General features: G+C 41.4%; 1 protein-coding gene and 1 non-coding gene across 2 annotated transcripts; one reads left to right on the top strand and one right to left on the bottom strand.

Moving 5' to 3' along the window:
• Positions 1–27,947, bottom strand: LOC111158436 (eukaryotic translation initiation factor 2 alpha kinase 2). The gene is made up of 16 exons (XM_022520452.1): positions 27,705–27,947; positions 22,301–22,432; positions 21,803–21,923; positions 20,119–20,276; positions 18,223–18,343; positions 17,606–17,688; positions 17,345–17,438; positions 15,363–15,397; positions 14,086–14,148; positions 12,460–12,582; positions 9,321–9,440; positions 7,566–7,746; positions 5,282–5,410; positions 1,738–1,839; positions 705–758; positions 1–628 (listed from the first exon to the last, which is right to left on the bottom strand). Exons 2-16 carry the CDS (start codon positions 22,417–22,419, stop codon positions 506–508), a joined length of 1,626 nt encoding a protein of 541 aa, XP_022376160.1. The 5' UTR covers positions 22,420–22,432; positions 27,705–27,947; the 3' UTR covers positions 1–505.
• TRNAK-CUU lies at positions 6,235–6,307 on the top strand. The gene has a single exon. It is a non-coding gene; the product is annotated as a tRNA-Lys (tRNA).

Below are 27,947 nucleotides of genomic sequence, written 5' to 3'. Positions count from 1 at the left end.
CTTTTGGCTATTACAAACAGACTTTCTATGAACATTCTTGTAGGCATGCACATGGGATTGGAATTGATGGCTTTGAGGGTATATAAACCTTCAACCTAACCAGATTTGACCAAACTGTTTTCCAAAATCAGAAAACCACTTATCTTTTTATGGATATCATATTTCTTTAATGAGCTGGTTAGCTATCTAAGACAGGGAAACATCTTCTTATATTTTTTGGCCCAGAAAGAATGAACACTTAACATTTATTAATTGATTGATTCACTAATAGATAGAAAAAATTTGAGAGATTCCCTATGTTTATAATAAGGAGATAAACCAGGAAAATAAGGCAAATGTATAAATGATTTTGAAGTTAAAAAAAATTCAAATCTTCCTAAAATGTAGTGAAAAATTAAGGGAAAAATTAAAATAGAAGGTAAATACCATCAGTAGTTCCTAGAAGATTTTAGACAGTTACAGAAAAATTCAATATCCAAAGTAGGATACTTTTTTTAAAAGGGCTCTAATACGTGTTTCGTTCCTTTTTCACTGCAACATTTTTCCACTCCTTCAAAGTCTCCAGTATTTCAGAAGCATTAGGTCGCTTTGTGGGATCATGTGACAGTAATTTATGCAGAAGAAATTTCTGTAATGATAATGAGTCAATACTAAGAAATAGAACATTGAAATAAATAAAATTATGATTATTTTCAAGTGCTTACTTCTCTGGCGTCAAACACATCTGGGAACTTCTCATCCCTTAGCGCTTTAAAAATCTGAAAATAAAACATATAAAATCATTAGGAAATTCTTTACTTGGGAGGAAAACCAAAGTTGCTTCTTAGCCAAGAAGCATGCAGGACTTCCCTTCCCCACCTTGCTCCATCCTTAACAACATGATATGTTGAAGTGTTAAGGGCATCACATGCATTATCTCCCTTCATCTTTTTTGGAATCCTATGTGATAGGTGTTTCATTACCCAGTTGTACAGAGAAGGCTGTTGGCTCCAGCCAAGTTCCCTTTATTGAGCCTCAGACCAAGCTATCCATTTGCCTAATGCCTTTAGGAGCAACCCATTGCCTCCATAAGAAAGACCATCATCTTGCCTTCGTCCAGCCCCAACATGTCTTTCCAGTGCCACCAACCATCACTTCCTTGTCACTTATATACTCCAATAAAAATGCCACTGCTTGCTATCCCCACATTCTGCACATTGCTGTCTGAAGGCTGGAATTGCCTTCTTTCTATTTTGGGTCATTAGAAGTGAACCAATCCTTCAAAGCCCAGATTAAATACCCCCATGAAACCGAAATCCCTATAGCTAGCAAGATCTCTGTCCTAGCCATCTCCACAAAGCTTCATGTCTTCTCCCAAAACATGCATAGCATTCTCTTATTTTCCTTTCTAGAATATAAGCTCCTTTAGAGCAAGGTTCATCCATTTTTATAACCCTGTAGCACTTAGCACAGTGTCTTTTACAAACCAGGCAATCAATAAAAGTTTACTGACTGACTCAAGTAAGAAACAGCTGTCGTTTTATGAGGTGTACACACCTCTGGAAGAAGACCAAAGGTTTCAGTCTTAAACAAAAAGCTTTGGTTGCCCAAACATGGAAAAGATAAAATCCGTATTTCTTTTTCAGTCAACACGAATATATTCAAGCCAATCCTCACATGAGGATAATTACCATAGAGCACTTTGGAGATGACTGCAAATAATTTTTGTTGCTTAATTCCTTTCGTGAGATTAGTTACCTGTATTGTTTCTGAAAGAGTGGGACATATATAAAGAAGTTCTGCCAGAATTAGCCCCATAGCAAAGATATCCACTTCTTTTCCGTATTCTGGTGAAGAAATCTAAAAAGACCAAGATATGTTTACACTCATTATTCACCCAATGTAAAGATCCATGTTTTCTGAAGCCAAGAAAGTTATTTGACCAAGATATCTTATATCATGTAACAAGACATTGTTTGTTAGCAACACCCGACTACCCTGGTTCAATGCTGTCACTTAAGAGCTGCATCAACCATGTAAATTAACTGTCAAGGGTAGAATAATCTCAACCCTAAAATGAGGATAACAAAAGTTTCAACCTCAGAGTTCAACTATGGTGTTAAATAAGATGCACCATAAATAAATAAACAAACAAATAAATAAATAAGATGCAGCAGGTAAAATAGTTAAAACAGTTCTCACTAAGCGCCTTGCATGCAAATGCTCATAGAGATGCATTTCTAATATTCTGACTGGAAGCAATGTCCATCCATGGGAGAATGGATAAACACATTGCGGTCTATCAGGGCAATGGAATAGTACTTAGTAATGAAAAGGAATAACCTGTTGGCATCAGCAACAACTAGAAGTTCTCCAATAGACATTACTTCGAGTGAAATAATCAAATACAAAAAGATATATAAAGTATGATTCCATTCATATGAAGCTCAAGACAGGGAAAACTACTCTGTGGTGACAGAAATCAGAGCACTGATTTCCTCTGGGAAGGAGGGATGGACTGGAAAGGGCCTGAGGGAATTTTCCCAGGTGAGGACAGTGTTCTACATTTTCATAAGCTTATGGGTTTCAAAGGAATGTGCCTTTGTCAAAAATGTACATTTAAGATATATATTTTATGGTATATAAATCATCCCCTAACAAAATGATTTTCAACTTAAAAACCACTAAGAAAATGAAAAGCACAGGGAGTCTGCGTGGCTCAGTCAGTTGACCGACTGCCTTCAGCTCAGGTCATGATCCTGGAGTACCAGGATCGAGTCCCAGGTCAGACTCCCTGCTCAGTGAGGAGTCTGCTTCTCCCTCTGACCCTCCCCCCCACTTGCTCTCTTTCTCTCTCTCTCTCTCTCTCTCTCTCACTCTCTCTCAAATAAATAAATAAAATCTTAAAAAAAAAAAAAGAAAAGCACAATGATGAACGAATTTTTAAAAAATATATTTAGGACTGCAATATAGGGTGCAGGAGATATTTTTAAAAGTGGGAGTTAAAGGGGAGCCATCAGCCACCTGTTATCTTCCATTTTCACATTCCACAAAAAAATTATATCTCTGTGCCACATGGTCCCCAAAGAGAACAGGTGGATGTCCTCTTCAATCTAGACTCTCAAACATCAAAAAGATGAAAAATAGATAATAAAGTATCAACCGAAACATACAAGCTCCTAGAGTAATGAAATCTACATACAAGACAAACATTCACAATCAATAGCTGGACAACCAGGTTCGTAACAGCAATTTTCACTAGTGCTGAAAGCTGGAGCAACCCAAGTATCCACTGATGGATGAAGAGACAAACAAGATGTGATCTATCCATACAATTTGTTGTACGGATATTGTTGAGCCTTAAAAAGGAAGGGAATTCTGACATATGTTACAGCATAGGTAATATTGAGAATATTATGCTGCATGGAAAAAGCTAGTCACAGAAGGACAAATACTGCATGATTCTACTTACACAAGGTATCTAGAGCAGACATATTCATAGAGACAGCAGGATGGTGGTTGCCAGGGCTGAGGGAGAGGGGAATGTGGAGCTATTTGAGAGGTGCAGAGTTTCAGTTTTGCAAGATGAAAAGAATTCTGGAGAGGGATGGTGGAAGTGATTGCACTAAAATGTAAATATACTTGATGCCACTCAACTGTGCACTTAAAAATGGAGAACATGGTAAATTTTACTTTATATGTATTTTATCAGAATTAAAAATAAAAATGTCTTAGAATCAATAGCCTTGTTAATAACCAATTAGATACAAGGAGGCCCATTTTCATAGCAAAACACTATACATATTGAGGGAAATGCTTTAAAAATATAAGTGGTCTTGGTGAAGAAAAAAAATATTTTGAAACTTCATTGAAGAATATAAACATGGCCTTCAGGGAGGTCTATCTTTGCTCCCAGCTGGGCAGTGAAAGGATGACACCTGCCATCTCCTCCCCTTGGGCTGGGCCATGCAATTTGCACAGGGCCATGATGGTTAGTAATGTACGCCACTCCTGGGCAGAGCCTGCCCAATCACCACGAGATCCTGCCATGGCCCCCAGCTATGAGGAAAGCAATGATACGGATAGGATGCTTCCTTCAGTCTGGGCTCTGGAATGAAGGAGACACGTGGGACCAAACCACAGCCAGACTGCAGCCAACACATTACGGGGGTGAGAAATAAATCTTTGATATTCTGTATGCCCCTATGAGACTGGGAGTCACCGGTTACCATAGGATTACCCGGAAAGGCTGTCTTGAGAGAGGACTTGAACAAGGGGAAGGAGCCTGCCGATTTCACAGTATTGGCCAATTCTGAAATGCACTTGAAATGTCATTCTATTCAGGGGCACCTGGGTGGCTCAGTCATTAAGCAGCTGCCTTTGGCTCAGGTCATGATCCCAGGGTCCTGGGGTCGAGCCCTGCATCGGGCTCTCTGCTCAGCAGGAAGCCTGCTTCTCCTTCTCTGACTTCCCCTGCTTGTGTTCCCTCTCTTGCTGTGTCTCCCTCTGTCTAATAAATACATAAAATCTTTAAAAAGAAAAAAAGAAATGTCATTCAACTCAATAATTTTACTTGAAGGAACCTATCACAGATGATGATGGAAATACTTGTTTTTAGAGTCAAAGATAAAGGGGAAAACATGTAAAAACTTGCTAACAGCCTAACTAAATAACTATCAAGAAGGAAAGTTACATTAATGATGGTATAGGTCAGCATACAATGTAGTTAGTAAAATGAATGTGCAGATCCACCTGTGCTGAGATGGAAAGATTAGGATACACTGTTGAGTGAAAAAAATTAAGTCACAAAACAACATTACAGTAACTTGTAAAAGCATGTCCTTATATCTTTATGCAAAAAGTCTCTAGGGGCACCTAGATGGCTCAGTGGGTTAAGCCTCTGCCTTCGCCTCAGGTCATGATCTCAGGGTCCTGGGATCAACCCCTGAATCAGGCTCATCTGCTCAGCAGGGAGCCTGCTTCTCCCTCTGTCTTCGTGCCTCTCTGCCTACTTGTGATCTCTCTCTCTCTGTCAAATAAATACATAAAATCTTTGAAAAAAAAAAGGCTCTATATACATACATATTTGTGTTTATATATGTTTATAATTCAGAGAAGATTATCTGAAAGGATAAACAAGACTCTATGAGAAGAGCAGGAGTAGAAGGGAAGGTTAAAGAGAATTTTCCATTTTTATTCTACATGGTTCTGTGCTGTTTTAATTTTACAAGAGGCACCTATTATCTCTAGAATTAAAAATTCAAAAGAAGTGAAAAATACATAGAAAGGAAAGGGATCTCACCTGCTCTGGGCTCATGTATCGAAGAGTTCCTTTACTACTTGTCCGATTTGCATAATCTTTCAAGGATGTCACAAGTCCAAAGTCTCCAATCTTTATGTGCTTTGTATTTACTAAAAATATGTTACTTGGCTACAGAAAAAAAACCCAATATTTAATTTATAAGTACCAATTCAACAGACTGTTGTCACATCTCCAAATCATATTTAACAATGGCTATTTTTATATTTCTTTATAAGGCATTTACCCTTACATGGGTAGCCCAAAACAGGATATTTAATACCAAAGGTCTTTAAAGAACCAGCTGAGGACATAAGGACTTCTCAATCACCTGAGAAGGCTTCGGGCCTAACTGCCTTCTATTATCTGAAGAGATGCTTAGTGGAAGGTAGATTCTACTCTGCACAGTACTAGAGCATAGAAACAACCAAAAGGCTTGCTTTAAGATATCCTAATATACTAACAGTGTGGTCCAAAAAATGGGAATTTGAGAGTCCCCATCTCAGGGAGTGGGGCTGGACATCGACTTGGTAGAAATATTGCAAATATGAGTCCAGGAATCTGTTGGGGATTGAAGCAGAAGCCCTTCAGATCTCTAAGTTTGAGATTCTCAGAATGAGTCTCTTCTCGATAAAGCTGTTAAGATATCCTATGCAGAATTTCTCCTGGGGACTTCCTCGATGTCAATTTCTCCAGCCCCCTGACAACTTCTTGACAAACATACCGCTTCTGTCCTTGAGGTCAGGCCACATTAACTGAAAGCTGATAACTAGCACTTAAGTATTTCTGTCTATGTATGTAATATTCTAAGCAGACTGAAAAAAATGGGAGGGGGACAGAATGGGGACTGTTCATTTTATTCCATAATTTTGTAGGTGGTACTGACCAACATTCTAAAGACCATGAAAACAGGAATGTTGTTGATAAGGAGATTAATATTATGCTATTCCTGGGGTGCCTGGCTGGCTCAGTTGGTAGAGCATGAGACTCTTGATCTCAGGGTGGTGAGTTCAAGCCCCATGTTGGGTGTAGACATTGCTTAAAAATATAATACTTAAAAATATATATTTTGTCATTTTGTACTTTTTGCTCGACCTGTTCTTCTGTTTGTCTTCTTTGGTCTCAGTTTCTTTACATAGCCCTTCTTGATCACTCTGGATCCCGCAGAAGCACCTCGTCTCTATGGATCTTGGCTGTCTGCTTATCCTGCTCATCGATAAGCCAGGAATGAGGAATGAAGCTAAAAGTTTCTTGAGAAAAAGAAGCCCCTGGATATAGAGTTGTTGGGCTTAGACGGGAATAATTGGCCCATAAAAGTGTGTCTTTGGTCTGCCCCCAGGAGCTGGAGGCTTGAGGCCTTTGTGTTGGAATCCGCCTGGTTCCATCTTTTTTGCTTTCTTTCTTTCTTTTTTTGAAGATTTTATTTATTTATTTGAGAGAGAGAGGGAGAGCACAAGAGAGAATGCATGAGCAGAGAGAGGGAGAGCAGACTCCCAACCAACTGGGGAGACTGACTTGGGGCTCCCTCCCAAGACCTCAGGATCATGACCTGAGCTGAAGGCAAACGCTTAACCAACTGAGCCACCAGGTGCCCCTGGTTCCATCTTCCTTTAACAATATCTTAAAGGTGGGGGCGCCTGGGTGGCTCAGGGGGTTAAGCCTCTGCCTTCTGCTCAGGTCATGATCTCAGGGTCCTGGGATCGAGCCCCACATCGGGCTCTCTGCTCAGCGGAGAGCCTGCTTCTTCCTCTCTCTCTGCCTGCCTCTCTGCCTACTTGTGATCTCTCTCTCTCTCTCTCTCTCTGTCAAATAAATAAATAAATAAATAAAATCTTAAAGGAAAAAAAAAAAAAGAAATTAGGAGAACCACCTTCCCAAAGCCAGTCACGGGAGTCTCTTCTGCTTGCCAAACAAGCCTGAGTAGCGGTAGAGGCAGGGACAGAGCGGCCCACTGGTGTGCCAGCCATGGTAACCATCTGCACACGGATGTTCAGCTTCCGAAAGCTACTGGTACTTGCACCCAGAGTATGATGAGCGGCCAGATAGCAGCAGAAGTAAATGAGCTCCTGCCTATAGGACTCCTTCTGACTGTCTCGATAAATTCATTTGTCCTGGAGGTCTTCTGTGTGCTGCTATGGAATGGTATTTGGGGCAAGTTCTAGATCCATTCTAACTTTAAAGGATTTAGTATTTTTCAGGACTATCCATCAATTCTAAAACTAGAGAAGGTAAATTTAAAAATGACTATATCATATTTATCAAATCTGAAAAGTACATTTTCCATTACCTTAAGGTCTCTGTGAATTAGCTCTTTGCTGTGTATATACTTTACACCTTCTGCTATTTGTTCATATAATTCCAGAGACAAAGGTTTGTCTGGTTTCTTGCCTCTTCTGTCATCAATCCATGCTTCCAATGTCCCCTTGTCACAGAATTCCATTTGGATGAGAAGGCATTTAATCTTTGGTCTGGATATAAAATTCACAGTACGTTACAAGTCAGCAATAAAAATAAATTCATAAAAAATAACCTTTCTTTTTAAAATTGTACTTTATCTCCTTAAGAATCCCCAAATATGTCTCAAAACAGAAATCTAAATATAACAAACTTGATCAAAATATAATAAGTCATCTTTTCATTTAAATCCTAAGTTCCCAAATGTCCAGAGCTTTATTTGTGAACTATAAAGTATGAGTCTGACCATTCTTTAATGGTGAAGGATCCTGGATCACCTTTGCTAATAGGAATAAGAACATTAACGCGATGGAATTAAAGAAAACCAAAGTTCACCACTACATAAAAGAATTCTGGAACATTTTAATTTACCATCAACCTACTGAGTTCTGTTTTGTGGAAGGCCTAGAACAGGCACCTAGAGATGAAAAAATGAGTTAGATGCCATCCTTGCCATCATGCGGGTTACGGTTTAGTGAGAGAAATACATGCAAAACAAATTGAAAACAGCATAAGGAAATGTCCTCAAAGAGTAGTGCCAATAAATTCCTATGACATACCCGTGAGGATTGAGTCTGCTAACCATGCTTTTATGTTGCTTTCTCAACTAGCTTGGCCTCAATATTAACTTATATTCTTTGAACTTATGTTGGCTAGAAAATAGGAAGAGAAAGCCAAGAATTTGCTAAAAGCTGAAGAAGTCCTGTCTGTATGCTGGTGGTCAGTAACTCCCGAAACTAATGATAAAGCTCTCAATTACCTCTCTACCATAGGTGGGGCTGGGGCTGGAGTCGGGAGTCAATAAATGAACAGGACCTCAATGTCCTCAGGATTTCTGTGAGGATAGTCCTCAAGAAACACTGGCTGGCTTTCAGAGGGACATGCCAGGTTTTTAGAACCTTCCAGTCCTTTGTCAAGGGCTTGAGACAAAACATGAGTGATACCCAGCGGGGTACCCCGATCACAGCTCATAGTCTTACAATTATTTTCACTGCCCACCATTCCACCATAAGTGGTGTGACTGTATTCAACAGAGACTCCTTGGGGCACCTAGCTGGCTCAGTCGGGAGAGCATGTGACTCCTGATCTCAGGATTGTGAGTTCAAACCCCTTGTTGGGCATGGAGTCTACTTAAAATTTTTAAAAAATTTAAATTTTAAAAAGAGAGAGACTCTCCACCCACTTGACTGCACTCCACAAACCAGGGGCCTCTGAGAAGGACAGGAAAGTGCTAGAAGCTGAGGACAGGCTGCCAGCTGTAGCATCTACAACACATTGAAACCTTCTTCATGAAGCTGCGTTTACAGCCTGGCCTGAGGTTGGGGCACGTGAGCAAGCCTACACATTGAGGTTCTGAAAATAGCTGAGGACAGTTAAAAAAAAAAATTTAAGCAAGTCAGGAGCAAGGAATAGGAGCCATGAAAAGATTGCTCGTTATTTCCTTATCTGGTGAATAGAGACATAACAGCGTCCAAAACAGAATTTGTGGTTGTGATAGTACTAATTAATGGCCTTAACTGGTGGCCCACACTTCATAAATAACAGTTTCCTCCATCCTATTAGAGCTACGAGAATTCTTTGTAGTTACCTTGAAGGATTTACGCTGTCCTCAGGATGGTAATCTTCCCCAGCCCAGCAATTATAGTACTGAACAATATTTAGGTGATGAAGATCTGCCAAAGCTTTTACTTCACGCTCTACCTTATTCCTTTAAAGAAATAAGGAAGAGAAAAGTGTCATTATACATCCCTGTAAAAACTACAAGTCCAGTAACAAGACAGCTACATGTGCTTCCTTATTCAATGGTCGCCCTGGTTCCCACACCCTGAGTGTTTAAAATGGAAGCCAGGAGGGGCACCTGGGTGGCTCAGTGGGTTGGGCCTCTGCCTTCGGCTCAGGTAGTGATCCCAGGGTCCTGAGATCGAGCCCTGCTTGGGGCTCTCTGCTCAGCAGGCAACCTGCTTCCCCTCCTCTCTCTCTCTGCCTGCCTCTCTGCCTACTTGTGATCTCTGTCAAATGAATAAATTAAATCTTTTTAAAAAATAAAAATAAATGGAAGCCAGGAGCCCTGCAAAGGAAAGACTGAACACACAGAAAATACGCAGCTGTTCTCATTCTCAACATAACAGAAGAAGCGGTGACTTCATTAATCCCAAGTATCAGATAATTTAAAAGTCATTCGTGGTGGTCTCCGAAATGCCAGTCATGCAAACCTTGGTAACTAATTCACACATCATATTTTGTTTAGACTTGTGTTAAAATCACTTTGGATTTCTCAAGCCAACCCTGTTTGGGCTGCAAGGGTAATCTAGGCAACTTGAAGAACGCAAATCAGAATTTTCAGTGTGTAGCAAAAATAGACAAAGGAGATCTCCTATGCCGAGAAAGGGAGACTACACTGTACGTGTGGGAGCTTTACATGGATATGGGATCAAGAGCAAAATTCTGCACTACACGGAATTATTAAATTTGAGATTTCAAGGGTGAGAGAGGGTAAGAAAACATTTTATAATCCCATTTTTTAACTTGAAAAGTTCTATACCTACATGACACAAAATTTATAAGAATAAAGGAAGAAAAAGTACTCATACATTAACAGTCCTAATACAATCAGTGATTATTTTGGTTTGTTTCTTACCATCTTTCTTCATACACATTTTTTTGGTTTTAACTTAATGACTTTTTTATTAACATAAAATGTATTATTTGCCTCAGGGGTATGGGACTGTGAATCATCAGGCTTACACATTTCATAACACTCACCATAGCACACACCCTCCCCCTTATCCATAATCCAGCCACCCTCTCCCTACCTTCCCCCACCCCCCAGGAACCCCCAGTTCGTTTGTGATATTAAGAGTCTCTTATGGTTTGTCTCCCTCCCGATCCCATCTTGTTTCATTTTTTTCCCTCCCTACCCCTATGACCCCCCACCCAGTCTCTCATATTCCTCATATCAGAGAGATCGTTTCATACATATTTTTATATACTTATAATTATAGTATATAATTTTTATCCTATTTTTCACATAACAGGTTATCTTTACATTTTCCTTGTTACACAATCTATGTAATCTATACATATCATGTAAAACTTTCTCATTAAGATTTCAAAAGTACAAAAAATTAGAACAAATAGTATCATGACCTGCTACCTAGCCATCACCCAGATGAAACAGTTATTAACTCCTGGCCAATCTGGTTTCATCTATGCTCTTACTCACTTCCTCATCTCCCCTGGATTATTCTGAAGCAAATTCCAGCATCATACCATTTCACGTGTAAATACTTTCAGTATATAAGCCTCACTTTTTTTAAAAAAGGTTTTATTTATTTATTTGACAGAGAGAAAGAGAGCACAAGTAGGCAGAGAGGCAGGCACAGAGAGAGAGGAGGAAGCAGGCTCCCTGCTGAGCAGAGCAGAGAGCCCAATGCGGGGCTCGATCCCAGGACCCTGAGATCATGACCTGAGCCAGAGGCAGAGGCTTAACCCACTGAGCCACTTTGTTTTGCCATTGAGCAGGGGAGAGAACAGAACATACTTAATCACTTCTTCATTGTTGGACATTTGATTTGTTCTCATGTTTCACTGTTATAAATGACACTGTGATTTACATCTTCTTGTACAACTTTTTCCATCATTTGGATAATATCCTTAGAATAGATTCCCACACCGGAAACCCGTGTGTCATGGTGAATAAATATTCCAAGTATATTCATAACTGTGTTATACTAATTTATGAAGCCACTAAAAATGTCCAAGATACTATATCCTTATCATTGTTAAGTATTACCATTAAAAAAAAAAGTTACTGAATGTAAGGAATAACACTTCAATGCGGAAAGAGGGGCACCTGGATGGCTCAGTCAGCTAAGCGTCTGACTCTTGGTTTCAGCTCAGGTTATGGGATCGAGCCCTATGTCAGACTCCATGCTTGGCATGAAGTCTGCTTGAGATTCTCTGTCCCTCTCCCTCTCTGCCCCCATCCCCTGACCTGTGTGTGCTCTCTCTCTCGCTCTCTCCCTCTCTCTAAAATAAATAAATAAATCCTTAAAACACACACACACACACCCCAACGTGGAAAGAAAAAGTCTTGTTTTGATACCAGGTGGGTATGGAGGGATTTCAACTGCAAGGCATTGTCCATGGCACAGGAAGGAGGTTTGTTTGGCTGAGATGAGGAGTGGCTAGGACTCCATGCCTGCTTCTCCTTTGCTCACATCGTTTTCCTTAGCCCATGTCCCCTTCCCATCCCTGGCCAAGCTTTCTGAGGACTCTTTTCTTTCAAAAGATTTTATTTATGTATTTGTGAAAGAGGGAGAGGGAGAGAGAGAGTGAGAGAGAGAGAGAGAGCATGAGTGGGGGGAGGGTCAGAGGGAGAGGGACAAGCAGACTCCCTGCTGAGCAGGGAGCCCGATGCAGGGCTCGATCCCAGGACTCTGAGATTATGACCTGAGCCAAAGGCAGATGCTTAACCCATTGAGCCACCCAGGCACCCCCAAGCTTTCTGATGACTTCTGACTAAAAATGCGTAACAGATCCCGTGTGGGGATAGCCCAGACGAACATATCCAACTCACAGAACAGTGACAGATAATAATACCTGTTCTTTTTCAGCCACTACATTTTGACATGGTGTATAATGCAATAATAGACAAATGGGATGGGTACCAACTAGCTTGTACTGCTGACAAACCTTCTCATTCGAAGAAACAAACATGTACTTACTCTTTATCATATTTAACACGTTTAATAACATAAATCTTCCCATCAATTTTGTGCTTTGCTTTGAAAACATGACCATATCCGCCTAAGCCAATTGGCATTATTTCTGTAAAATCATTAGCAAACCTGAAAAGAGAAACGCCTCTGTTACTCTGAGTTCTGTGGTCATGGCCCTCTCCCCGCCCCTACCCCACCCTTCCACTTGCCCTTAAGGTCACCGGCTGGATAGAGGTTATAGCAAACATGGCGCTCCCTTCTAAATAAGAAGAGTGAAACTCTTCAAGCACCAAGTCTTAGTTTCTCCCGCTCCTGCTCCCAACATATCTCGTGGTCATGCTGGTTCCCCAGCTACCACCAAGCTATCATAAGAGAAATGAGCATGGTCTCTGAGCTTACCTACGTTTGTAACTACCTGGTCTTCCCCTCTCTCTCCTGCCCCACATTCCATCATTCAGCCCTGGCAGTTCTACTCCCCAAACACATCACAGGTGTGTGCCCACTTTTCCTCATCTCCAACATCTTCACACCAGTTCAAGATCCCATCAGGCTCCTTCAGAACCGTACTGGCTCGGACACTCCACTCCCTCTCCGTGCTTTACTCCAGTCCATGAGCCACACAGCGAGCAGGGTGAGAAATTCTGAACATGTCTCTTTGTTTTTGCCTAAATGGTCCAACAGCCCCCTTCTGCTCTCAGCAAACCCCAGGAAGTCCTTAGACAGCCTACAAGGGGTCTCGTGCTTCCCTCCCCAGCTTGTCCAGTGGCATGGCGCCCTTGCTCACCACACTCCAAGCACACAGCCTCTGCCCCTTGAACACTCACACAACTCTCCTACCTTCACTTTTCTGCATGTTCTGCTTTTGTGAAGCCACACACCCCATCTCCCCGTGCTTAACTCATCCTCCAGGTGCCCCCACATGGGTGACCCCACAGAAAGCCTTTGCCTCACCCCTCACACTAAACCCAAGGGTCCTATTTCTGTTTTGTACCATGTCATTGCTTTCCCTTCACACCTCTGACCAGAGATTATAATTACAGATTTTTCACATAATTATCATCCCCACAAAACTCTGTGAGGGTGGAAGCTGTTTCTATTTGTTCCTGCTCTAGATCCAATGCCCAGCACAGTGCCAGGTATATATGAGGTCAGTGTCCTCCTGTTGCAAATAGGTTTCACATTTGTTTTTGATATTTTGTTTAAACCCAAACACATAATCTATCACAAGAGGAAACTCTTTTCAACATGAAATCTGGAATGGAGCTGGAAAATGGAAAACAGATTCGAGTGGATCTACTTCGATTCCTTTGGGGGTCTTTTGGGAAAAAAATCACTGGCTTAAAGAAATATTTATCTTCAATATTAAAAACTTCCATGGATGTCAGAGAAACTCACTTAAGTATCACGCAGATCTACATTTACCACATTCCACTTGGATTCATCTAAACATTACTTCTCCAAGAGATAATGATCCTTTCGGGGTCTGACTATACCAAAAAAAAAAAAAAAAAAAATTAACTGTTCAGAGAGAAATAGAATTAATCTGGCTGGTGTACAATAGTCCCTTCAGAAGATCTGTCCAATGAGCAAACATATCCTTAAACAGATCTTTTTTACAGGTTTCCCTCTTACCTTTCTTCCACAGTGTGCTTGTTTCCTTTGCTCACAGGAGAGTTAAAGGTAGGTGCCAAAGTTCTAAAATTTAAGAGAAGAATATAAAACTCAAATAAAAGAGAACTTTATGTCATGTACTAGTTTTTTTATATTGTGAGTCCACTATTAGAATTACAGGGTAGAACGTGTTAACCTTTCTTTTATAAAACAGTATACTGACAGTTCTCCTCTGTCCACTAATAATTTTTCATTCCTTTCCTGATTCCTTTTTTTTTTTTTTTTTTTTGCCTTACCACATTCAATGTTGGTGATCTACCAGCTTCTCCTTTTCCCCGTACAGACTCAAAACCAAAGAAAACAGATCTCCTTGCTCCTGGTCTTTGTACTTTATTCCTGGAGGGTGGTGAGCCATGTGCTCTGGGAAGTGCAAACCCCAGTGAAAACTAAACATATTCAAATTGCTATCTTCCCCCTAAGCCCTCAAGTCTTGAACTTCCTTAACCCCATCAGTGCCCATGATTTCCATCTGTGTCTCGTCCACAAGAACCAATCTTCAAATCCTTTCTCCTTTGCCTCTTCTTCACCCTGTTATTGCAACTCTATTCCCTCAAATCCTGTCCACTCTTCCTGTACAGTCGGGCTTGCAAATTCTCCTCACCCCTCATCACTGCCATGATAACCAAGATGTCAGATCACCTTCCACACACCTCTCCTGCCTCCACCTAAACACCCACATCAGGAATCATCGTTCCCTGACACATCTCTGGTTCAGAATATGTTGGTGGCCCATTATGGCCCCTATTGCCGTCCTGTCCTCATTGATGACTCAGATTATATCCTTGTTTTTCTCTTCTGTTCCAGAAACCAATCCATCATTATTAACATAACCTCTGATCTTTTCCTTTTCTTACCCAAGTCATTACACCATCCCCACCCTACCTGCCTGTCTGCAAAATAATGCAGTTCTCTGGAAAGTGCCTCTCCAGGGTCACTTCTGTCAGCCTCGTCCAAAATAATGCCCTTAACCAATGTCTCTAGTGATACCCCCACAGGCCCTTTCCTCTACAGTGCAGTGTGTACATAAATTCAAAGACTTCTCTACATATGTAAAATCACTTGTTTATAGATTTCAAACTTTTTTGGGATCCTTAACCATGCTTTCTACTTCTGAAATTCCACTCAAAGAAGGGTATATAGTACTCTACAAATACTGAAGACCTAGTAAATAAAGTTAACAACCTAAGTCTGAAACAAAAGTTCATTTCCAAATACGGGCACTGCATCACGATACCCACCTTTTCACCTTCTTTTCACTACTTCTGACATTGCTCTGGAACAAAAGGAAATGAAAAACAGTTTTAGATGATTAAATCAGTTATCTTGCTTTATCCTCCTGTGCTTCTAAATGGTTCTGTGATATTTCTGGCTCGTTAGATGAACAAGCCTCATCAACTTAGGTATTCTCATCAAGCCCTGCTTCTCAGTTTACTTGGCTAGATCGAAGTTCTCACTGTTATAGCAACTAGACAGATAAGGCAGTGGGGGAGGGGGACAAAAAAGCAATCAGGGCAAGTTCAGCAGAAGCACTGATTCCCCCAGGACAGACCACAGCCCCCCTGGTGATCCCCCTGGGCCAGTGGGTGTAAATAAGAAGGCGTGCATCACAGTCCTCTACAGTGCTAAAGACTCAGATGGAGCTCAGGGATCCAGTCTAAAATAATTCCCCAAGTGTTTCTTATCTGGTCATCAGTTAAAAATGGCAATGCTAGGGGCCCCTCCGTGGCTCAGTCATTAAACACCTGCCTTCAGCTCAGGTCATGATCCCAGGGTCCTGGGATGGAGCTGCACATCAGACTCCCTGATCAGTGGGACGCCTGCTTCTCCCTCTCCCACTCTACCTGCTTGTGTTCCCTCTCTCGCTGTCTTTCTCTCTGCCAAACAAATAAATAAAATCTTTTTTTAAAAACGGCAATGCTTAAAAAAAGAAGAAAAAGAAAAAAAATGGCAATACTAATAATTTCATTTTTAGCACAAATTAATAATTTTAATATTTAGCAAAAAAAGAGGAATCGTCACTCTCAAAATCTCAAAAGTTACTTTCACATAGCTATTCCTTATTCATATTCACTCTTATTCTGGTAGGTTTTGTAGTATTACCAATCTGAATATGTTGACACGGAGGGAGGAGCGTCAAACTCTTGAGTTTATGAGCTCAGAACACTTCCCACTGTGTGATGACTACAGTATATTAATGTAGCCATGCTGTTAATGGACAATGTTTCTTAAGTCTCTTCCTGTTACAAATGAGGTTGCAAGAAATATGTTTCTTTGTACTACATTGGAGTGCTTCTCTAGGAGACATCCCCAGGAATGGAACTGCTTGAAGGCATGGCATCCACACCCTCCGCTTCACTCCATATGGCCAAACTGTACCAACCTATACTTCCACCCACAGCACATGGTCGTTACAATCGGGAACACAGCTCTGTGATACTTAGTATCGCCAGACTCAAATTTTGCCACGGTGATGGGTTTAAAGAAGTACCTAACTGCTGTTTTGATCTGCATTTTCCCTATTACCATGCAGTAAAGCATCTTTTCATATTTTTGTTGCCTATCTGGGTATCTCTTCTCTGAATTGCTCTGTTCAGATCCTTCTCCACATTTTTCTGAGCTGCCCTTCTTTTTCTTATTGATTTGTTTCAAGTTTGTTATAAATATGGCACTTGTGCAACACGAACTGTCACCACAAAAATTAGTTCTGATTTTTTTTTTTTAAACAGGAGCAGACTAAATATTAAAGGACATTATGAAGTACTGTCCAAGATCACAGGAATATATGGAAACATGAAAGCGAGTAGGGAGAGGAAGACGCAAGCGAAGAGTGGAAGAATTTTGCATGTGAGGAGCGGGGGTTAATAAAGAAAGGAGAAAGACGTCTGGGTGGCTCAGTCGGTTAAGCCCCTGCCTTCGGCTCAGGTCATGATCCCAGGGTCCTCAGATGGAGTCCCTCATTGGGTGCCTCTGTCCACCGCTCTGCCTGCTTGTGTGCTCACGCGCTCTCTCTCCCTCTCCCTCTCTGACAAATAAATGAATAAAATCTTAAAAAAAAAAAAAAAAAGAAAGGAGAAAGCCAAAATGCTGCCACATATTAATAGGAAACAAGAGTGTATAAGATAAAAGTGGAAAAATTACGGTTGAGGACTGGAGGCAATTTTTAAATGAGGAAACACAACGGAGAAAAAGATTATCAGGAAGCTAGAGGCTAATACTGTACCAGAGGAGATGAAGAAGTGTTGACACTGTTGCTGTTACAATTTCTTTCTGTTGCATTTGGTGAGGAATCATTTCCAAGTGGTGATTTAGAAGCACTAGAAGAAAAGGGGATCATTATTAGTTGGTCAATGCTGCCTATCTTCTGTTGATCAGAATTTTTTTCTCTAAATTCTCCTTAAACATTAAGCATTTTCATAAAAATGTGACCTCTCAGGCAGCAATCTAAATTTGTTAAATATCACCGCTGTTTGTCCACACTTACGATATGTTTTTCACCAAAGCGCTGTTTCCGGAGTCACTAGACAAAGTAGTCCAAGAATCACTGGATGCTGCTGAGTCCTCTTTCTGAAAGAAAGAGTACCCCTTAGGAGTTTTAAGAGCAAATGCATCACTTCTCCACACATTTCAGTCTCTGTGTGCTAACTACCAGATTTATTTATGGATGCTTGATCTAGATTTAAAAAACAACCCTGGGGGCACCTGGGTGGCTCAATGGGTTAAGCATCTACCTTCGGCTTAGGTCCTGATCTCAGGGTCCTGGGATCGAGTCCCACATCAAAATCCCTGCTCAGGGTGAGAGACTGCTTCTCCCTCTCCCCCTCTTTCTGCCCTCCCCCGACCCCGTCCAAACTCTCTCTCTCACTCACTCTCACTCTCTCAAATAAATAAAACCTTCAAAGAACCCAAAGCACCCAACAGAACTTTGCTCTCTGGGGTCTCATGGCCCCATGGCTCGTGGCTCATTGATGAAACACAGAATGGAGGAATCCTTTTGCTTTGTGACTGGCTGTCTTGGCATCATCTAAATGCAGTCTTAGGTCAAATCCACTTCAAAAAGAATCTTAAAATTTATAAGTTAAATCCAAAGGCAGTACATACCATGGAGGTCTTCTCTATCTGCTGATATGCAAATTTCGCGGCCATCTGTTTTGCCTCCTGCTTAGTAGCACCTCCGCCAACAGCATATTCTTTCTGTCCAATCTTGCATCTATAATAAAATCTAGGAGAAACGATAAAGAATATTCACCCAAATACCAAAAAAACAAAAACAAAAAACAAAAAACAAACCAAAACAAACAAAAAACAGTAAATCTAACTCAGGATTTGGAAACAAACACAGCTGAACAAAGACCTTAAAATCACCCTAACTTAATGGGTAGGTTTACAGTTTGTATCTTGTAGCATATAAATTTTTGATAAGACGGCTGGCCGATTTGCTAGAATAACCAGGACTGGTTGATGTCTCCGCTTGCATTTTTCAGGTAACTTCTCTTTGTTGCTTTGCCGAAAGATCTGGCGAAAAAGGAACTTGATGGGGATTTTTAAAAATTCCTCAAAGGTCAAAAGATACAGAGGTAGAGAAGGAAGAGAGATCTGGGGAATTTTTCAGAGATGCTCAAATGGAAAGAAAAAGCCTACGTTGGGAAAGTAGGACTTCTACAGGAGAAACAATAAGGTTACGGTGTTTTGTAAGGAATGGGCAAATCAGAGATTTGGTTCTAACTTCAGGATATTCTGCTCCCTGTTCATATGTCCCCAGACCTAAGGAAATCCCCATAGTGCAAGAGCTCCATGAAGTCCATGCCCTCCTCATATGAGATGTAAGAATATTTGTGCTGAGGCAAGGATCCAATATAGAAGAACTCTATTTAAGGTGGAAAAGCAATGGACCTGGTAAGCCTCAGGGAGTTACTATATATTACTTCAAAATTATTCCAGTATTATTGGCCATGGAGGCAAACACACCCAACCAGGGTGAGTCTTCCCTCCTGGACCCTGAAGGCAGAACTAGATTGAGAGACTGGGTGGTGTGTACGGCTCCCATTCTCCCAGGCACCCTTAAGTAGATGTCTTCTCTCTTTTAGGTAACTCATATCAGAGTGTTTAATCCCAAGGAAACAAACAGGTGAGCTCTGAAACAATAGAACAGCCTCCTACTTTATTGAGATCCACTCACACAATTCACTGTGGATTCTTCCATGCCAAAGAATACTCTTCTGTTTTCCTCTTCCTGGTTCTGGCCTAAAAGCCATCAGAGTTTTCAAAATCCATAACTTTTCAGAGTCAATTCAGAGGCCGGTATCCTGAAGTGGTTATCTGGACTATTTGCCATTTAGATTTTTTTGGTTGTAGCCAAGAAGCAATTTCCTTCAGGCTCATTTGCTTTTTGTTTTTACCAGTTCCTACCCATTCTTTATCCTCACTTCCAAAGTCTTGGCAATTCTGAAGCTCTCCTCCATCCCACCCTTCATATTTCTTAAATCTGGGTCTCCTCACAGCCTATGGCTAAAACCCGTTTCTCTTAAGACGTGATATTTGTCTAGAAAGTGACACCATTTAACTGAATTTGAAGGACAAACACCTAGACAAATGGCTCTCTAATCTGACGATGGTGAAAGAGTCATTGTACCTATACCTGTGGTCCAGTCTTTGTCACACAGCCACTCCCACTGTGACCTGTGACCATCTCCACACACCACTTCCCCAGCAGGGCACCCCATTCTCTCTTAGGTCTCCTGCAGACTAAACCATCCAGATATACCTCAGAAATAAAGGATTCCCCAGATTCGATCCATTAATGTATATGGGTCCCATCTTCAGCAATTAAATATTTTAATTATGAAAAAGACCAATTGTGTGTAAGTCATATAAAACCTTCCATGCAAAAGGCCCCAAAAAGGAGGACAAATATTTCTGGAAAATTAGACATGAAAACAACCCCATTCTATTGCTTAGATACAATGAGACAGAAGGAAAAGATGAACTACATCTCACCTTTCTGGCCCAGATTCGTTCAGTTCACATTGTTCATAATTTACAGATAGTTTTTCCTTCTGGGCAAGCCTATTCAAACGGCCTATGAAATTCTCAATGGATCCTATTCCTAGTCCTTCTGAAGTATCTGTTGTTGTCAGTGATAAAGAACTAACTGCCTACAAAGAAAAAAAAAATCTTGTTTAATACAGATGAAAACAAAGATTTAGCCATTTTATTTCCTCTAATAAAATTACTACGAATAATTTGAAAGACAACTTAGATTTTATGTATTGCCCTAGTCTACTATCTTCTTGAGTAAAAGTCTATGTCTTTTTCTACCAGAAAAAAATCCATGAGAAAAAAAGATAACAATAGGAAAGGAACCATCCTTTTATAGTTTCCTACAGAATAACAAAGTAGTCAACTTCCTCATTTATCCATACAAAATACTGTAACACTGTCTACCTCATTTTAGGCTTTGTAAATCTCAAAAAACAAGATAGCCAATGTACAAGTAAAGCTATCCTGGATCACACTTTATTGGGAAAGAGTAATATAACAGCACCATTCATTCCATTCTTATCTGTACCTTTTTCCTAATCTGGCAAAACCCTGTCCAAAGTTTTTTTACTTTATTAATCTTGTCAAAGAACTACCTTTTGGCTTTATGGACCTTCTTTATTATTTCTTGATTTTCTTTTACATTAACGTTTGGCCTTGTTGTTATTTTCCTTCTTCTGCTTTTTTTTGGAGGGGGGGGAAGGCATTCTATTGTTCCTTTCCTAACTTCTTGATTTGCTTTTTCTGGCTCATTAACATTTTGTGAGTTTGTATTTTGCCAGATTTACTTTTCCCAGTTTTGTTACAAGGGTGACATCCTTGAGGAAGACTTTTCAGGGAAGTATCTTAAAAGTCAATGTTTTCAAGATTTTCAGTATCTGAGAAAAGATCTTCCTTGGTCCCACATGTAAATGACTGCTTGTCTCATTTTATTGCCAGTTCTCTGTTATCCTGTGGTTTGAAACGATGCTGTGGACAGCAAGATATTTTATTTTTTTCTTCATTTTTACATTTTAATTTAAAAATTTTAAAATTTAAAATTTTAAATAATTTCCTTTATCTGCCTCAATGCTTATAGGATTTTTTCATCATCCCTAGAGTTCAGGACTTTCCCAATGCTTGACATTCTTGGCAGCTCTGTATTTTTGTGTATCTGTTGAGTTATTTTTATCTGCATCGAGGTTTTCCTTTATTTCAGAAACACTTTCCACTGGAATCTCTTCAGATAGCTTTCTCTGTACTCTTTACTCTGGTCTCAGCCTCTGAGAAACCAATTCCACGAATGTTAGATCTCCATTACCTGTCCTGTTCATCTGTCATCCTCCCCACAGTCCTTCCATCTCTTTGTCCTTCCTCCCCACTGTCCTTCCATTCCTCAGTGGGGGAGCTCCTGCCAGTTCATTTCTTGCCTTTGCCTTTCCCACTCACTCAACTTCAGAGACGGTGGCTACTGCTGGCACTCTCAATAGATATTGGCAGGCTTTGCCCACTACTTCCTAGATGAACCTCTCACTCAGGGCTCTACAGAAATGGAAATTGTGGAAAAAGACTGAACTTCTGAATGGAAGAGAACCTGTGAATGGCTTTACTCTGTCTGTGGGTGTTTTCTCCCAGAGTAAAGTTTAAAAGGGCATTTACTCACCTTGCTTTCTTCGTTAAGTTTTTCAATAGCTAATTTGGCTGCAGCATTTTTGGCCTCCTTCTTTGATTTACCTTCAGCTTCTGAATATTTTCTCTCATTTATGATAACTTGAAATGTAAACCTGATTACAAAGACAATATTCACAAAATGTTATTAAATTCATGCATTGTCTAAGGACAAGTGTTCCAATCACACTGCCTCCCGTGACCTTGAAGGTTTTAACCGGTTCAATATAGAATTTAAGCAGTGACACACAAACAGCAGAAGAGCACATCATCTTTGCTGTAGAGCTAAATTATTGACTCCAAAATTGTGTCAGAGTTGCCATTCTTGCAGTTCATACTTTATAGAGATATACCTTTTTAAAAAGCAATTTGGAGTGCCTGGCTGGCTCACTCAGTAGAGCATGCAATTCTGAATCTTGGAGTTTAAGAGCAAGCCCCACATTGGGTGGAGATAATACTATTTAAAAAATCTTTTAAAAAAATAGCAATTTACTTTAAGTTATGTGCAGGTCCTTTCTTAGACAGTTCATAATACTTAAGTACCAAGTTGCGCTTCTGACAGTATATATTAAGTTCTTCTATAGAAAAACTTGGTGGACGCACATTGGCCATTTCTTCTAGTAACCTAGAACAGAAGAGATGTTTGAAAAAAGTGACACAGAACATATTTAACCTGATTTTCCCAATCCAATGTAGGAGACAAAACAGGATAAGAAGAATCTTCTTTCTAAGGCTCATCTCAGCCCCACATAAATCCAGAGAAGACTTTCTTACAAAATCTTTTCCCTTCATGATGTGCACACCAAGTGAATTTCTCCAAAACTTTCTACTTTTAAAACTCAACTGGCCGGGGGCGCCTGGGTGGCTCAGTGGGTTAAGCCGCTGCCTTCGGCTCAGGTCATGATCTCGGGGTCCTGGGATCGAGTCCCGCATCGGGCTCTCTGCTCGGCAGGGAGCCTGCTTCTCTCTCTCTCTCTCTCTCTCTCTGCCTGCCTCTCTGTCTACTTGTGATCTCTCTCTGTCAAATAAATAAATAAAATCTTTAAAAAAAAAAAAAACCTCAACTGGCCGGGGCGCCTGGGTGGCTCAGTGGTTGGATCCTCTGCCTTCGGCTCAGGTCGTGGTCTCAGGGTCCTGGGATCGAGTCCCGCATCGGGCTCTCTGCTCGGCAGGGAGCCTGCCTCCTCCTCCTCTCTCTCTCTGCCTGCCTCTCTGCCTAGTTGTGATCTGTCAAATAAATTAAAAAAAAAAAAAAAACTAAAACAAAACAAAACAAAACTCAACTGGCCAAAAAAGGAAAGGGGTCTTTCTCTTCTACTCTGCTCTCTGCTTCCAGTGAGGGTCAGACACGGGTTTGTCCACCTGCTTGAGCTACATGAGTAGAATCAGAATTCTTCATGCTGAGAAGAAAAAGGTCGGGAGTACATACGTAAGGTGAAGTTTATGAAATCATTAAAGATTTCACTATACAGAAACAGATTCCCCTATGAAATCCCAAAAATCTTCCCTTTAAAGTTTGCATTAGTCAATTGTAGGTAAATTTACCTGGGTAAATTATGACCCTAGTTTATGGGTCTCATTAGACCAAGAGGGTAGCAATGATTTAAGTCATAATGAAAATCTAAAAAAATACAGAATCTAAATATAGGAGCCAAAACTATGAAACTCTAAGAAGAAAACATAAGGGCAAATCTTCAGAATCTTGGGTTTGGCAGTGGACTCTTTGCAATGACAGCAAAAGCACAAGCAGCAAAAGGAAACAGAGAGATTGGGCTTTATTGAAAGTAAAAACAGGGGCGCCTGAGTGGCTCAGGTGGTTAAGCGTCTGCCTTCAGCTCAGGTCATGATCCCAGGGTCCTGGATCTCTGTTATCTCTTAAATAAATAAATAAAATCTTAAAAAAAAAAAATAAAAACACTTGTGTCACATAGAACACTATGAGGAAAATGGAAATCTAAAGAAAGGGATACCTTAGTTCATGTACCTGATAAGAGTCCAGTATCCAGAATATATAAAGAACTTTTACAACTCAACAACAAAAAGACAATCCAATTAAAAAACTGGCAAAGGATCTGAACAGACTATTTCTTCTAAATAGTCTAGTGCCCCAGGGCCCTGTTTTAGATCTCCTCTCTGCTCTAGTAACACAAACTCCCTCTAGACTTAAGGCTTTAAATTCCACCTACACAATGATAGTTATCAAAAGAACACCTCTACCCCTGACTACTTCTTAACTCTAACTGCTTCTGTCCAGTAGGCTGCCTCCTTGAAATGCTCTTGACTATACCCCATGCACTGCCTTCGTCTGGTCAATTCCTATTTCCTATAGATTTCAGCTCAGATGTCACTTCCCAGATACCCTGGAAGAGGTCGTGGTCCCGTGCTCCACAACAGCTCTTGTCCCCTTTCCTGCAATTGCTTATGTAACTGATGTCTTCCAAAAGAGACCATGAGCTATAACAGGGATGGGGCCAGGCTGTTAGAATAGGGGCTCCATAATCAATGAATGAATATCTACAGACCTTCCCCACCTGCATGACTTGTCACATACTTGTCTCTTTGCTTTTGAATGCAGTATATGCACCCTCAGTCCACCAGGCAACTCCCACTCATCTGTGAGGCTCCCACATTTTCTTTGATGTTGGGGGGGCAGCCAGCCCTCCTCTAAGGGCCCACCACTCCACCTTGCCCAGCTCCCATAACAGCCCAGTCAGTGAGCAATTTGGGAAGCAGGTTCTATGTCTTACTCCTTTTGTATCATCAATACCCAGTGGCAAGCAGGAAATGCTGAACACTTGGATGGTGTATAGGAAAATGAAAGAATGACTCATTAAAATTAAATATTCTACTCAAAACCCCCTTGTCTGGGGGTATAGCTCAGGGGTAGAGCATTTGACTGCAAAACCCCCTCGTCTTCTCCCTTTTCTTCATCTGCTGTTTTCCGTGCATCCTTTCTTCATTTATTCAATGGATGGCTAGCAAGTGACAGGCATAATTGTGACAATGAGTATCCAGATGTGGACAAGACAAATTCACACCCGACCTGCATTCCACTGAGGGAAGACAGAAAATGACCATGCACAGAAATCGGTAACAGGAGTGGACATATGATGACCCGATGGCCAGAAGTGTTATAATGAAATTAAATAGGGATGTGGCATAGGAGGGTGAGTTGGTAGGCAGAGACAGATAAGGGGGAGGCGGTTTTAAACATAGTGCTCACAAAAGACCTTTTTTGGGAGGCAATTTTAAATGAAGACTGAATGATGAGAAAGTCCATTATACCAAGATATGGGGGAAGTGTATCTCAGGAACCAGCATGGCCTTGGAGGGGATAACAAAAAGTAGGGGACTGCTGCCCAGTGAATGAGGGGGAAAGAGTAGGAAATAAGTCAGAGGGGTCAGTGCCATGCACACAGACCTTGTAAGTCATGGTCAGAACCAATGGATGGTATTCCAATTGCAACAGGAAGTTACTGGACATTTTCTAAGTAGAGGGGGGATGTGAGTGGATTTATGTTTTAAGTGATGACTCTGACACTGTGTAAAAAATAGAGTCTGGGGGCAGGGACAGGTATGGGTAGTGGAGCACAGCACAAGCAGAAGCAAGAAGACCCAGCAGAGGCTGCTGCCATGGTTTGGGTGAGCAATGATGGTGGCTGGAAGCACATGCTGGGAGTATCTAGAGTCTGCGCAAAGGCAAAGCCGTCACGTTACTGCTCAGTGTCGTGGAGATAGTCAGACTAGAGGTCACACTGATCTCGGCTAGACCCTCTCTGAACTTTTCCTTTGTGACCTGAAGACAGGAATAAAAACAGCAGATTCAGAGGTTGTTGTGGGGAGAAATCAGACAAAAAACATCCAGCAGAGTCCTCCTCTCAATAAATGGTGCTCCTGGTCTGCAATTCTGAAATCCAAAAAGCACTAAAAACGGAGATGCATTTTTTCTTTTGTTTTGTTTTTGACAGGTTTGTAGCCCCCTGTCTAAACCTGAGCTGACATGAGCTATTTAAGTTTTCATGATACTTTGTTATTCACGTATACATTTCACTACATAAATTGTTTTATTCTAGAGGGCTGCCCTCCAATTCTCCTGAGAACATTCTGTAATAGACAGGATTTACGCTGGCTTACCTCGCTAAAATCCCAAACTCTCTGAATACCTGAACATGCCTGGCCCAAGGGTCATTGATAAGGATCTTTAGCTGTACCATTATTTTTAGGAACCAGTGTCATTTACTTTGGTCACAACCATGAGATCATACATCAGGCTGGGAGGGGATCACAGATATCAGAAGAGCAGTCATGGAAGAACCCTTAGCAACTATATCCTGAAGTTCTATCACCCACTCTAAGCCCCCAGCACTTTTAATGTTAAGTAACTACCAATCATCAGAAGGACAAGCCAGTTCAAATTTAAGTAAAATATATGTGCAAACTAAGAAAGTGCTGAATTAACATGTTTGAAAAAATACTTCCAAGTCTGGGGAAAAAAAACAAAAAACAAAAAAAAAATCGGGCTTCTTTTCAACTACTGTCAATAAATCTTGTTTTGATTCTCTGTTCTCATTTTCCTAAAGGAAATTTCCAGCAAAAATCACTAACGGGTGTTATGTGTCCACCTTCTTCATCTTACTTTGTGGCCTCTGTCCCTTCTGGCCAACTACCAGCTCCCTGAGGACCCCGCCCCTTCCGGGTCTTGCACAATGCTTGGCCTACAGCATGCATTCAACTAGTATCTGATTGTTCAATGAATGAACTACAGGTCCAGGGTTATGGATCTTCAGGTTCAACTAAGCAAAGTGAAGAAGAGCATAATCTGCCCCAAATTCTAAGCTCTTGACAGCAGAGTTTACCTTTTAGCTATCCTTTGGGAGCCGTTTCGAGTACTAAAGAAATCACAGTCAACAGGAAGTCTCACTATTCTCTAATTCAAAAGAGAATTTAGAAATTGCCATTCATTAAACAGATATTTAATGAGAACCTATTACTACTAGGGGTTGGGGTGGTACCGGTGCACAAAACCCTGCTCTTGTAAACTTACTAGAGGAGGAACACAGACAAATCCATAAAACAATGTCACTGGCTGATAACTACTGTGCTGGAAACTGAAGCAGAGAAAGGGTGAACAGGCAGGGAAGGGCGGGGTTTCTTTTACACAGCTGGTTGTTCAGAGAAGGCTGCTCTGATTAGATGTCACTGCCAGAAGTACAGGGTAAAGCAAAAGAATGACCCATGCAGGCATCTGGGGGAAGAAAGAGCTTTCCAGGAAGGGGAAACAGGCTTGCAGAGGCCCAGAGGCAGGCATGTACTTTCCTGTATCCCAAAACAACAATGAGGCCTGTCTGGTCACAGTGCAGAGAGCAAGGAGCCTTGTCTGCGCCATGTACTGATTTTTTTTTTTAAGATTAATTTATTTATTTGAAAGAGAGCTCACGCATGAGCTAGGGGGAGGGGCAGAGGGAGAGAATCTCAAGCAGGCTCCTGGCCCTACTTGGTGGGAGGCAGGGAGGCTCCAGATGACTGGGGGCTGTGCTCCATCTCAGGACTCCCAGATCATGACCTGAGCAGAAACCAAAAATCCGTGGCTTAACGGAGCCACCCTGGCGCCCTCACTGACGGAATTCTGATGGGATGGTGAGCTACTGGAGTGATCCGAGCACAGTGTCCTGTTCTGACTTAAAGGACCCCCTCAGCTGCAGCCTGAGAAAAGATATGGTGGACAGGGTGGTACAGGTTGGGGCAGGGGTAAGGGGTGGGATGGGGTGCGCTAAGGCAGGGCAATTGGGAAACAACTGCAACTGTGTAGGCAGGAGATTTTTAGCCAGGGCCTATTTGGTCAATCTACGGGAAATCCAGGCCTCCATATTTCCCTTCTGTCACATTTCCCAACTTACCTGTTTTCCGCTAGATTCCCCCGCCACTCGCCACCCCGCCACTCCAGCTGGGGAAATTCGTTACTTGCTCTTATAGAAATTCCTCGCGGGGGGAAAAATGGCTTTCAGACCCCACTGCGCTGCGCGATCGTTTCCCAGGCTCTGGCAAGGGCCCCGCACCTCGGCTGCGGGCCTCGGACGGCGCTCCCGCGCGGCCGGGCCACGGGTCGGGGGCCTCTCACCCGCGTCCACGTTCCCGGCCGG

Source organism: Enhydra lutris, unplaced genomic scaffold (genome assembly GCF_002288905.1).
Source record: "Enhydra lutris kenyoni isolate GAN:26980312 unplaced genomic scaffold, ASM228890v2 scaffoldscaffold59, whole genome shotgun sequence".
NCBI lineage: Eukaryota > Metazoa > Chordata > Mammalia > Carnivora > Mustelidae > Enhydra > Enhydra lutris.
Note: the sequence above shows the minus strand (reverse complement) of the source record. Positions and strands in the feature narration are given on the sequence as shown.